The sequence below is a fragment of the Adiantum capillus-veneris genome, chromosome 13, assembly GCF_014529385.1.
Source record: "Adiantum capillus-veneris isolate H3 chromosome 13, ASM1452938v2, whole genome shotgun sequence".
Classification (NCBI taxonomy): domain Eukaryota; kingdom Viridiplantae; phylum Streptophyta; class Polypodiopsida; order Polypodiales; family Pteridaceae; genus Adiantum; species Adiantum capillus-veneris.
In genome coordinates, this window is record NC_140943.1 from 117,584,237 (window position 1) to 117,594,867 (window position 10,631).

Genomic DNA, 10,631 nt, shown 5'->3' on the forward strand with positions numbered 1-10,631 from the left:
AGGAGACCCCACAGTGCCGAGGAATTACCGTACTATCATGGTAGGACACACATTGGCACGGTTGTATGCATCCATCCTTGAGCATAGGCTGAGTAGTTGGGCAGAGATTATGGGCATACGGACACCTGGACATGCTGGTTTCAGGAGGGGTTTCTCCACACTGGATCATGTCTTTACACTCAGAGCTATCATTGAGGAGGGTCGAGCACATGGTAGACGGATATATTGCAGCTTTTTGGACTTCCGCAAAGCTTTTGGCACAGTACCGAGGGCTAGATTGATGCGCCGACTTATGGAATTGGTGGTACCCACAGAACTAATATGGGGGATTATGGCATTGTACAGTTCAATGATGGGTCATGTACGCACACTAGAGGGAATATCTGACGTTCACTCCACTATCGGAGTGAAACAGGGATGCCCATTGTCCTCTACTTTATTTGGTATGTATGTTGATGAGGTCTTTGATTATATTGACAAAGGAGGAGATAGAGGTGCTCAGCTTGCAGGGACATGGATCCCTCTTTTATTATATGCTGACGATATCGTGTTGATATCAGACTCACCGGAGGGTATGCAGAGACATTTGGACGCATTGCATAGTTTTGCAGGGAATAGTGGATTGTCTGTCAACCTTGGTAAAACCAAGGTCATGGTATTTAATACCACGCCACAATGGGTCAGGAGATCAGCACCTACATTCACATATGGTCAGGACAGTATGGAGTACACTGATGCATACAAATATCTTGGGGTGGTCTTCAGTGGACCGAGGTTCACACTGAAAGTGGCAGCAGACACTAGATTGACTCGTGCCTATGTAGCCCTAGGCAATTTATAGAGGATTTGTTCGCAGGTTCAGTTCTAGGAACCTCGAACAAAGCTCTGGCTCTTCGACACTTTGGTCGCTTCAGTTATGCACTACGGGGTTCAGGTTTGGGGACCATTTGTTGACAGTGTTGGATGGAGTAATATGGAGAGGCCCTTGGTATCTATGATTTCTAGGCTGATTAGAGCCAAGACCTCAGTTCCACATGACATCATACGAGCGGAGCTGGCTGCCCACCTATGGAGATTGAGGCACTTACCATATCAATATTATTTGAATTTTGTACACAGCTTATGGGACACCACCAGGGACATATGCTAGGCTTGCTCTTGAGTCATCCAGACAGCTGGCATTACAGGGAGATGCATCATGTTGGTATGCACAGATGAGCTCATGGTTCAGAGGCATGGTTTCAGCATGGATAGGGTGCCCCCTTTCCAGTATTCTCTTGATGCACCATCTTTGGCTCTTACATGGATGGAGATTACTAGACTCATTCGGCAAGATCTTATCCAGCTTGATACTAGGAGGACATGGATAGAACCATCACGGCAGTTGGTACGAAGAGGGCTTTCTATAGAGAGCATCTTCTCCAACTCACGACAGACGGATTTGTCACACGGCCCAGCTACATGGACACACATCTATCTCATGGGTTATGATGATAGGCCAGATACGCACATCTTCACACCAGCTTGGGATTGAGACAGGTAGATTCAGAGGCATACCAGCAGATAGGAGGATATGTCAGTTATGCCATGCAGAGCGAGAGACAGAGTTTCACTTCTTATGTCACTGCACAGTCTATTATGAGATTCGGGGACGCTTTCACTGTTTATTCAGAGATGGTTTTGACTCGTTAGATAGAGTCATGAGATATCAGGATCAGAGATGTCTCGGATTATTTCTACTTGAGATACAGAGACATAGAGACTCTCTATTGAGAGTGCATAGACAGAGACAGTCCCAGAGACGCATCTCAGATTTCTTCAGCCCGAGTACCACAGAGGTAGAGGGGCCACCACAACCACAGAGCTCGGTTCCCACCCATACACACACCAGTGGTACTCTCATTGACCGAGCTATAGAGTTGGGGAGATCTAGACGACCACGACTGAGGAGGGGAGCCACGCAACACTGACGGAGATTGCGGTAGAGGATCCACAGGATTCTAGCACGACACCCAGAGTGTCGATCAGGATAGGCTTCATGCTACTGCTATATTGTATCATGGTGACACTTATCCCCACTTTGTACCTTTGTGGCATTATACCATTGCTCAGCTTACCAGCCACCCATAGGGGTCAGTAGCACTCCTATCTCAATTTCTAGTTTGTATTTCTCTTTGTTTGTACCCAGACTTGGTACTAGACTCACCATTGTAATCAGTTTGGTCTCATAGGTCTTTTTGGCCTTTTGTAGACGTTAATATCTCTCTCTCTCTCTCTCTCTCTCTCTCTCTCTCTCTCTCTCTCTCCACATTCTTTGGATGTCCATGAAAAGAGTGAATATGTCATTGTGTTTTTGCTTTACTGATTGGAAGTATCTGGCAGTCTTTTCTTGAAGCAGGTTTAATCGTGGGTGGGTGGGATAAATACGATGGTGGAAGCATCTATGCCATTCCACTTGGTGGCACATTTTTGAAACTTCCATTTGCTACAGGAGGTCTTTTTCTTTGATTTGAGGCTTACATAAGAATTGCAACTTACAATTAATTAACATTTGCTTGTTCTTATTTTTAAGGTTCTGGTTCTAGCTACCTTTATGTATTTTTAGATCAGGCTTGGAGAGAAGGCATGACCAAGGATGAAGCGGAGGCAAGTGATCACAATTCTGAGTTCATTTTGAATTGTTATAAGGATGGGATAATAGGATGCCGCACAAACGCGGTGTGTGCATATGCGCATTTGGTTTTAACTATTTTTGCAAATGCTTGGATCATTGTAACTGACTATTCAATATTTCTAGATGCTGTTTATTGTACAGTAAGTCTCTGCTTGGCTCTCTTCTCGACATCTAAAGGGGTTGTAGATTTTCATTTTGCTTAGATATTTGTTTTGACCTGGTGCAGGCTCTTGTTGTAAAGGCAGTATCGCTGGCCATGGCCCGTGATAGCGGAAGTGGTGGTGTAGTGAGGACAGTTGTGGTATGGGTTTTCAACTACTTGATTTCTGCATATCCTTTTCTTGAGCTACGGAAGGTGTGGATTGAGGTTGGTCTTTTGATTTATTAAAAAAAAAAAACTTGTGCAGATAAATGAGGAAGGTGTGCAGAGAAACTTTTTTGCTGGCGATAAACTACCACGCTGGTATGAGGAGATTCCTCCACAGAACAGCCTACTGGATGTGAACACAGAAGTTGAACCAATGAGAATTTAAGCAAGCAAACAAATTAAAAAGAGATACCCGTGAACTTACCGAGTGGAAATACAACCAAGGTTCTGACTCTGACAGTTGGTGTCAGATGATTAGTTTGAGCTCTCTTGTAGAAAGACCTGCCTCGCTTTTATTGGAAGGGCGTTAAACAAGACTTTGAACTATTTTGGAGATTCACTGATCTGAAAATGCATTACTTTTCAAGCGTTTATGCAGTTGTTGGGTATATTGAAAGAATTCGTTGGATTTGGCTACATATGGAAGGTTTCTAAGAACCTATCAGTTGTTATTCATGTCATACTTGAAATTTATTCATTAAGGAAATATCACATTCACTTAGGTCATATGTACAAGAACAAAATGTTGTGTCACTTCGTGCGTACGGGCAGAAAGCCAGGAAAAAGGATTCTATGTTTTTTTTCTTGCTCTGTTTGTGTTGTGGTTTTGGTGATCAAGGTCGACGGAGTTTCGATTAATATGTACACCAAATGAGATGCCAAAGTGGTGATTTGGTTTATGTGTATGTCAAAAATGAAAGGTATGTGGATCAATTTTGATTTCGAGGTAGAAGGTTGTGAGAGCAGGGCCAAGGGATGGGTTTTGGAAACCCAAAAATGGTCATTTTTATGTACTTTTTGAAGGATTTGGAGTAAGCAGTACCACCTAGTGACTTAGTACTCTCTAGCTTTTTCTTGCCTATCAAACTTGTATGAGTTGATCTAGCATGCTTACCTTGGGTACTACAGAAAAGGGTGTCCAGACTTGGTCATGTGTTAGTTGCATTTTGTCACCAAGTCAAGGATTAACGGTTCTTGTGCTTTCTTGTCTTTTTGGTAAGATTATAACGTACGATACTGCTCACTACAGAGGTGCCTTAGATCTATGCTCTAAAGTTAAATTGTGGTCGTCTTTGATTTCAGAGTTGCTAGTGAAATGAGGCATCGTGGGTTTTTTGAATTGTGTTTGCTCATCTCAAAATCTGTGGCACTTTCTTCAGAGCGATCGTGCGTGCACACACACACACACACACACACACACACACACAAAATGACACCCCAATTGAGATGGATTCGTCTTGCAAGTTTCACGTTTCTTTGCAATTTGGAGTAGGTCGAGAAATTGCAGAGTGACCTTTTATTCCTTAAAGAAGGGGAATTTCCTTGATTGTCCTTCAGCCAGGAAAGGCATTTGTGCACTTTGCCATTCATCAAGCAAGGCAAAAATTTACCAGCCCGTCACGCGTCTTCCATCACATCATTTGCGTTAAGCCAGGAAGGAAAACTTCAAAAATAGTTAGTACGAGTATTGCTGGCGGCCTCGCTCTCTCGCTCTCTCTGCTGCTCCCCTTCATCTCACTTGGCGTTTAGCCTTCATATGTAGAGAGAGACACGTGTAAAGGGTTATGTACTCCGCCATATTATGTTATAGTAGATGTACACTTTTCCACTCAACAAGCAAATTTTGTAAAAGTAAATATTTAAGACGTAATTGCATTGTTTCAAAAAAAAAAAGGCAAGAAAGTTGAGGTTGTCAAAATTTAGTCCAAAGAAGGCTCATTTCATGCTTCTATCCATATCCCCATTAATGCAACTCATAAGCACCAATAGTCCTGACAAAAATTAATGGTCACCATATCTGAAGGTTATCTTCCATTTACAGCATTCCCAATGCCCACTAAAAGACAATATGGAGAGCAAAATATGCTATGAAAAAAGTGCAAAGAGACTACAAGAACTAACTACCAACAAAGCTTCAAAAATCTTAAAAGTCCCATACCTTATTGAAAAACTCCAAGCATGATGAGATAAACACGTGCATCACTTGAGATTTGAGACAGTTGTGCACATGCTCTTGAACCATTGTCTTCTAATGCCATAATGCTACCTTAATCCAGTAAATATGAACACCTTAAAAAGAGATACCTAATCAGTTTCATACACACAAAAATTACTTTGTAAACCATTTGTGAAATGATTTACCAAACCTTAGTAGCTTGTACAAAAACTCTCATATACAACTCATTGCATACAAAACCTTGACACTTGCATGTCATAATCTACAATATTAAAAAGAGTTGAGAAGAGATAAAGGTTGATGCACAACATAACACCAACAGAATGAAAATGTATCCTTTAACCTAACTCCTCTCTTCTCATGATTTGTCCAATTCGACGATTAGATTTCTGTAAGTAAGCATAGACATTGCAGACTCAGCAAAACGGCTTCTTCACACAGCCATAACCAAGAATAGAGTTCGCACTCATCAAAATGGCTTCTTCTCAATAGCCATGAAGCTTCATATGATAAAAAGGACAACATAAAAGTTGAAACTCACTCTATCAGCAAACCTACTATGACCAGCAAAAATGATAATATCAAGAATAAACAAGCCAGAGCTTCTTTTTCACAATTGTGTTGGGAATTGCCCGCAGCTAATGATCTCCGGGAGACGACATTTTTGAACTGAAGCTCATCAAAAACCTTGTGCGCTTCCGTACGGGCACGCCATTTAACATATTTAACTTCCAAAGCATGTGTGCCTCCATTAGCCATTTGGCATACGATTCAACTAAAGCACTACCAAGCACGACATCATTTTTTGGCATTCCTTGGTTGAAGCTCAAAAATTCCCAGATAGCACACCGATCGAGCCGACCAGACTGGTACGAAACTGGCCTCCCATGAGATTTAATCTGGCGATATCTTGGTAACCGTTTATCATTCATGTCATCTACACCGATGTATTTATAGCCCTCTTCTTCTTCTTTCTCCACAAAGAATATACATCATCTCATGGGACATCTGATGCGTTTTTTGGCCCATGTAGACCAATAAGAATGTAGTTTTCAAGTTGTCCTGTGAGCTGCCTTTATAGTGTTTTATAGAGAGAACCCACATTCTACAAAAACTATATTAATAGGGACTACCGAAAGAATCTCCCATAGCTTTATCACATTTGGAAAAGAGTCACGCATTGTAACATCATTCTTACATACATCCCAAGCATCATGAAAGCTTTTAGACTTAAAGTTGCCAGCCTAAAACCATTGTGATGCATCCATTTTACCCATACCTTTTTCACATCATCCACTAAGGTTCCATATTGGCTCAAAATGAGCCTCAAACATGCTTTGATGCTCGCATCTATCTCCAACCCGTGCTTTGGACTAAACATTTCACAAGCATAAAAGATGTGCATGTCATCTTGCATTAATGCATTAAAATTTGGTACAATTTTCCCAACCATTTCTTTTCCCAAGTGCATGCAATCTTCAAAGGAACATCCTCTTCTACATCCTTCAATGCGATCAAAATTTAACTTATGAGCATGCATGTCTTTGCTAGCATAAAAAAATGTGATATCACCATTTTTAATTTGCTCCACAAACTTTTGTAAATACTTGTTGCCACTTTGAGTCGAGTTCTTATTTTAAAGATTTTGCAAAGTTGCATCGGCATATCTTGATGTCGACAAGATCAAATTGAAAGTGAGAACTCAATATAATACATTAAGCACCATGCATACATTGGCCCAATCAAAGCCCTCATAGAGTGGATTCACAACATAGATAATTCTGGTAAAATTAAAGCTCTCTCAACAAGCTTTAAGTCATCTATAATGCAAGCCGCTACCCTTTGTTGCTCTTAAGCCATTGCACTCTCTTTCCCATGTGCTTTCTCTCCCCTTGATAATATTGAGGATATCACAAAGATTAAGATACTCTCTTTGGGTTCTCTCTCAATCTATATCTAGATGGGATACCCCTCCCTCCCAACATTACTAGAAAAATGTTAGGCCTAAGGTAAGACCGGGTAGCAAGCCAAGGGCCAAGACAGACATGCGGTAAAGGGGGTCCTATAAATGGTAGGGCCAAGGGCCTATATAGGGCATGGTTGGGTGGTTGTTTGCATGTGCTACTCCCCTCTGCCTCATATTGATATCAGAGCTCAAGGAAGAAGGGAAGCTATAGAGGAGGGGAAGGACGTAGGGCATGGAATCTTGCTCTCTCTCTCTCTCTCTCTCTCTCTCTCTCTCTCTCTAATGAAGAAGCATGCGGGCATGGTTGCTTAGAGAGAGGAAAAGCAAAAACTTAATCATCACAAAAACTGGCAAGATTAGGTTTGTTGAGAGTGCAGGGATCAAGGTAGCTCTTCTTGTCACTAGCGCCGAGATAGAAGCAGGTCGTGGTGTAGCGCCATAGTCTTGTTTTTCTCTCTCGCTTCATTGTTAATTTGTAGTGCCATCATCCATCAGGTTTCCAACTCTTTCTTTAGTTTTAGAGTTTTGGGCACCCCCCCCCCCCCCCCCCCCCCCCCCCCCCCCCCCAACTATGATTGCTTTCCCACGTCCTCAAGGCAAGCCATAGGACGCTTGGAAATTAAAAACCAATTCAAGGTCTCATGCACTCACATGCAAGGCATGCAAGCAGTAGGGTACAAAAAATTTGCTTCAACTTTTGGTGTAGAAGGATTCGGCAAAGCAAGGATCGCCAAACTCCGACAAGCCTAGGTTCAACACACGATTGGAGTGGCACAGCTTTGAGTACATCATAGTCAATCTAGGCTTGAAGTTTGACAAGAGGTACGCCTATGTTGGACTTGACATTTGAATAGCACGTTACCCAATTCCTTCATGGGAGCCTTGATCCAAGGATCATCAAAGTTTGCCGCTCTTACAAGGGATATGCTCGTGGTTTTCATAGAGTAAGGATTTGGGGGATAGACTCAAATCTTTTTCACAAATTGTGTACAACACAATCGGGTTGGATTCTTTTCGCCTATATACAAGGTACTTGTTGAGGATATTTTGGCATGTTGGGAGGCATATTGGTGCATCCGACGGAATTTCAGGGACTCATTTTCTAGTTTTAGTTTCAATTTCCAATTGGTTATGCGATGATTACGCACCAAGGGGTATATATAAGCTTCTAAAGCCTGGTTTTCTTGTTGTTACAGCAAGGTTGTGACTAGATTTAGCAATTCCCATTCATCTGCATGGAATTTGCGAGTAGGAATGATCGTTACTTTTATAGTTGCACATGAATACGAATTATGCATCTACGGTATGCTTCAAGTTTGCAAATTGAGTTTTTGCATGCCATGATGTATTGTTATTTTCGAGTTTGCAAGACATTTAAGGCAAGCATGGCTTGCATTGAGTTACAGCAAGGTTGCAAGTTGATTGGGCCATTGATAGCTGGTCAATATCTCTTTTGATATTACCTCTTTGTGCTACAATCCAAAGGGGAAAAAGAAAGGCTTCCAGGAGCATGGCTCCGTATCTATGTATATGCATTGGGTGCATGGGCATTCCAAAGCATTTTACAACTTTCCATAGTGCAAGCAAAATAAGTACACAAAGCACATTGACATCCACAACTATGAGATGATTCCAACATCAAACAATCATGCCACGGGATGCTATGACTTTCGGTGCCAAGGGCGGTGGTTACAGAAAATTGGTAAATACCTTCAATTTAAGTTTCAATTTTGAACTTATTTCATCTTGCAAGATTTTTTACAATGCCAACTTAACAAGCAAAGGTTGCTTTGGTCAAGGAGAGTTTGGTAGTTATATGACATTTGATATCTAAGATTTAGGAGCTACCTCTTTCAATATTGGGCAATCTCATGATTCTCAATAAGCCGCATGACTCGGCAAGGCCGATTTTCTATGAAAGCTCGACATGGTCAATTTTCTTTTATCTTGACATTTATATGTGTTAACCCTTACGGACACCCTATCACCTTCGACGGACGCCTTATCATTATTTAATTGAGTCATGGACCGGGCTTGTTGGTCCAATAGGTGTGTAAGTGATCACCGATGAGAGGCACACATTTTTACATGATTTTTACAATGACCGGCCACTGTGGGCGCCCATGTGTGATGGGTCAGACTCTTATAAAAGGTCCATTTGACCTAATAACCTCATTCTTTGAGGTGCATGCTAAGAAAGTGCTCTTACTCTATCTCTTAGCTTCTTCTCCTTCGTGTATTCACAGGTGTGTGTATGTGTGTATACGAGAACGAGAACGAGAGAAAGAGAGAGAGAGAGAGAGAGAGAGAGAGAGAGAGAGAGAGAGAGAGAGAGAGAGAGAGCGTTGCGACGGCAGCTCCTTCTTCTTCGTGGCACAGGATCCTTCATGACGGAAGCATTGAGCAGTGAGTGACACACCATTGCCCCTTGGAGCTTGCTAGGACTGTCTAGTTGTGTGCTTGCAACCATTCGTGGCTTGCACACGGTGTTTTGGCAAATTCCCAGCCTCCGACACATGCGGCAAAGCCCACATTTTTGGCGCCACTATCAGGGACTACCTTGCACTAAGCTTTAGGAGCACTCAGTGGTGCTACCTCATGAAGCTATTCCCTTCTGCCATTTCTGGTTTTTGCTAAGTTGTATTCAATCTGTTAAGTGGCTATAATATGCAGGTTTTAGCAGGATTTGTTAGCTCTATTAAGTGCTGTAGTATACATGTTTTATTAGATCTACTAAGTTCTGTAAGGTGCAGGTGTTAGCAGATTTGCTAGTTAATTTTTAATTCTGTAATGTGCAGTAGACAGTGAGCAGTACAATAGACAGTGAGAAGGTTGACTGTTCTATCAGTGCAGTGTGTGAGCAAAGGTAATTAGTGTTAGCAGAGATAATTAGTATTCATTAGCTCTGTTAGTTGTAGGCAGGTTAGATAGAGCTACTAGGGACAGTTGTGTGAGCGCGTGAGCTTGGCGCCCACGTGTAGCATTATCCACAGAAGAGTTTTTTTAAAGAAGTTTGTTTTATATATATATATATAAAACACTCGAAAAATTTGAGATTAAGAAAAATTTCAAAAAGAAAAAGAAATTAAAAAATCTTATTTTAAAAGAAGAATCGGGATCAGGATTATTTCCCAAGCCCGAGCCCAAACCCAGGCTCAGGCCTCAGTCCTCTGATATAGTATATACACTACTATATACATAAAGACTAGGACCTCAAGTGAAGGGAGGGCATGTGGGACAAGTTCCTCAAGTCCTCAACCATTCCCTTCACACTCACCCTTTGGACTTACTAATTATAGCTTTCTTCCCGATTAGGAAACGATTGTTTTTAGGATTCCAAGGGCGCTACGTAACTGAATCAGGGGTTGTAAGGCACGACATGTCCCTCTAACCAAGACGCTCATTTTGAGCTATCACACGCTATATTTCATGGCTTGGTTAGAAAAAAAGACCTAAAAATTTTAAAAATTGAGGATAAATTTGGATTGCAATTGCCCAAAAAACTAGGTGAGCGGCCTTCACGGACACTCACCAACACTTCTAGAGTGTTGAGGTCACATGCACCTACGCTCTGGTCATGTGCTAGAGGACGATCACATAGATAGTGTCTCCGTTTACGTGGGCACTCATTATTCCTCCACATTAGGCTCTAGGCCCTCAATGTGGG

At 41.8% G+C, this 10,631-nt stretch overlaps 1 protein-coding gene across 1 annotated transcript in view; it reads left to right on the forward strand.

Moving 5' to 3' along the window:
- LOC147444723 (proteasome subunit beta type-6-like) overlaps positions 1-3,543 on the forward strand; it is a 54,293-nt gene extending 50,750 nt beyond the window's left edge. Inside the window, exons 3-6 of the mRNA XM_086527267.1 lie at positions 2,399-2,494; positions 2,573-2,646; positions 2,901-2,975; positions 3,082-3,543. Of these exons, the coding sequence (XP_086383393.1) occupies positions 2,399-2,494; positions 2,573-2,646; positions 2,901-2,975; positions 3,082-3,207 (371 nt within the window). The 3' untranslated portion in view covers positions 3,208-3,543. The remainder of the gene's footprint in view (positions 1-2,398; positions 2,495-2,572; positions 2,647-2,900; positions 2,976-3,081) is intronic.
- Positions 3,544-10,631: the final 7,088 nt, after the last annotated feature.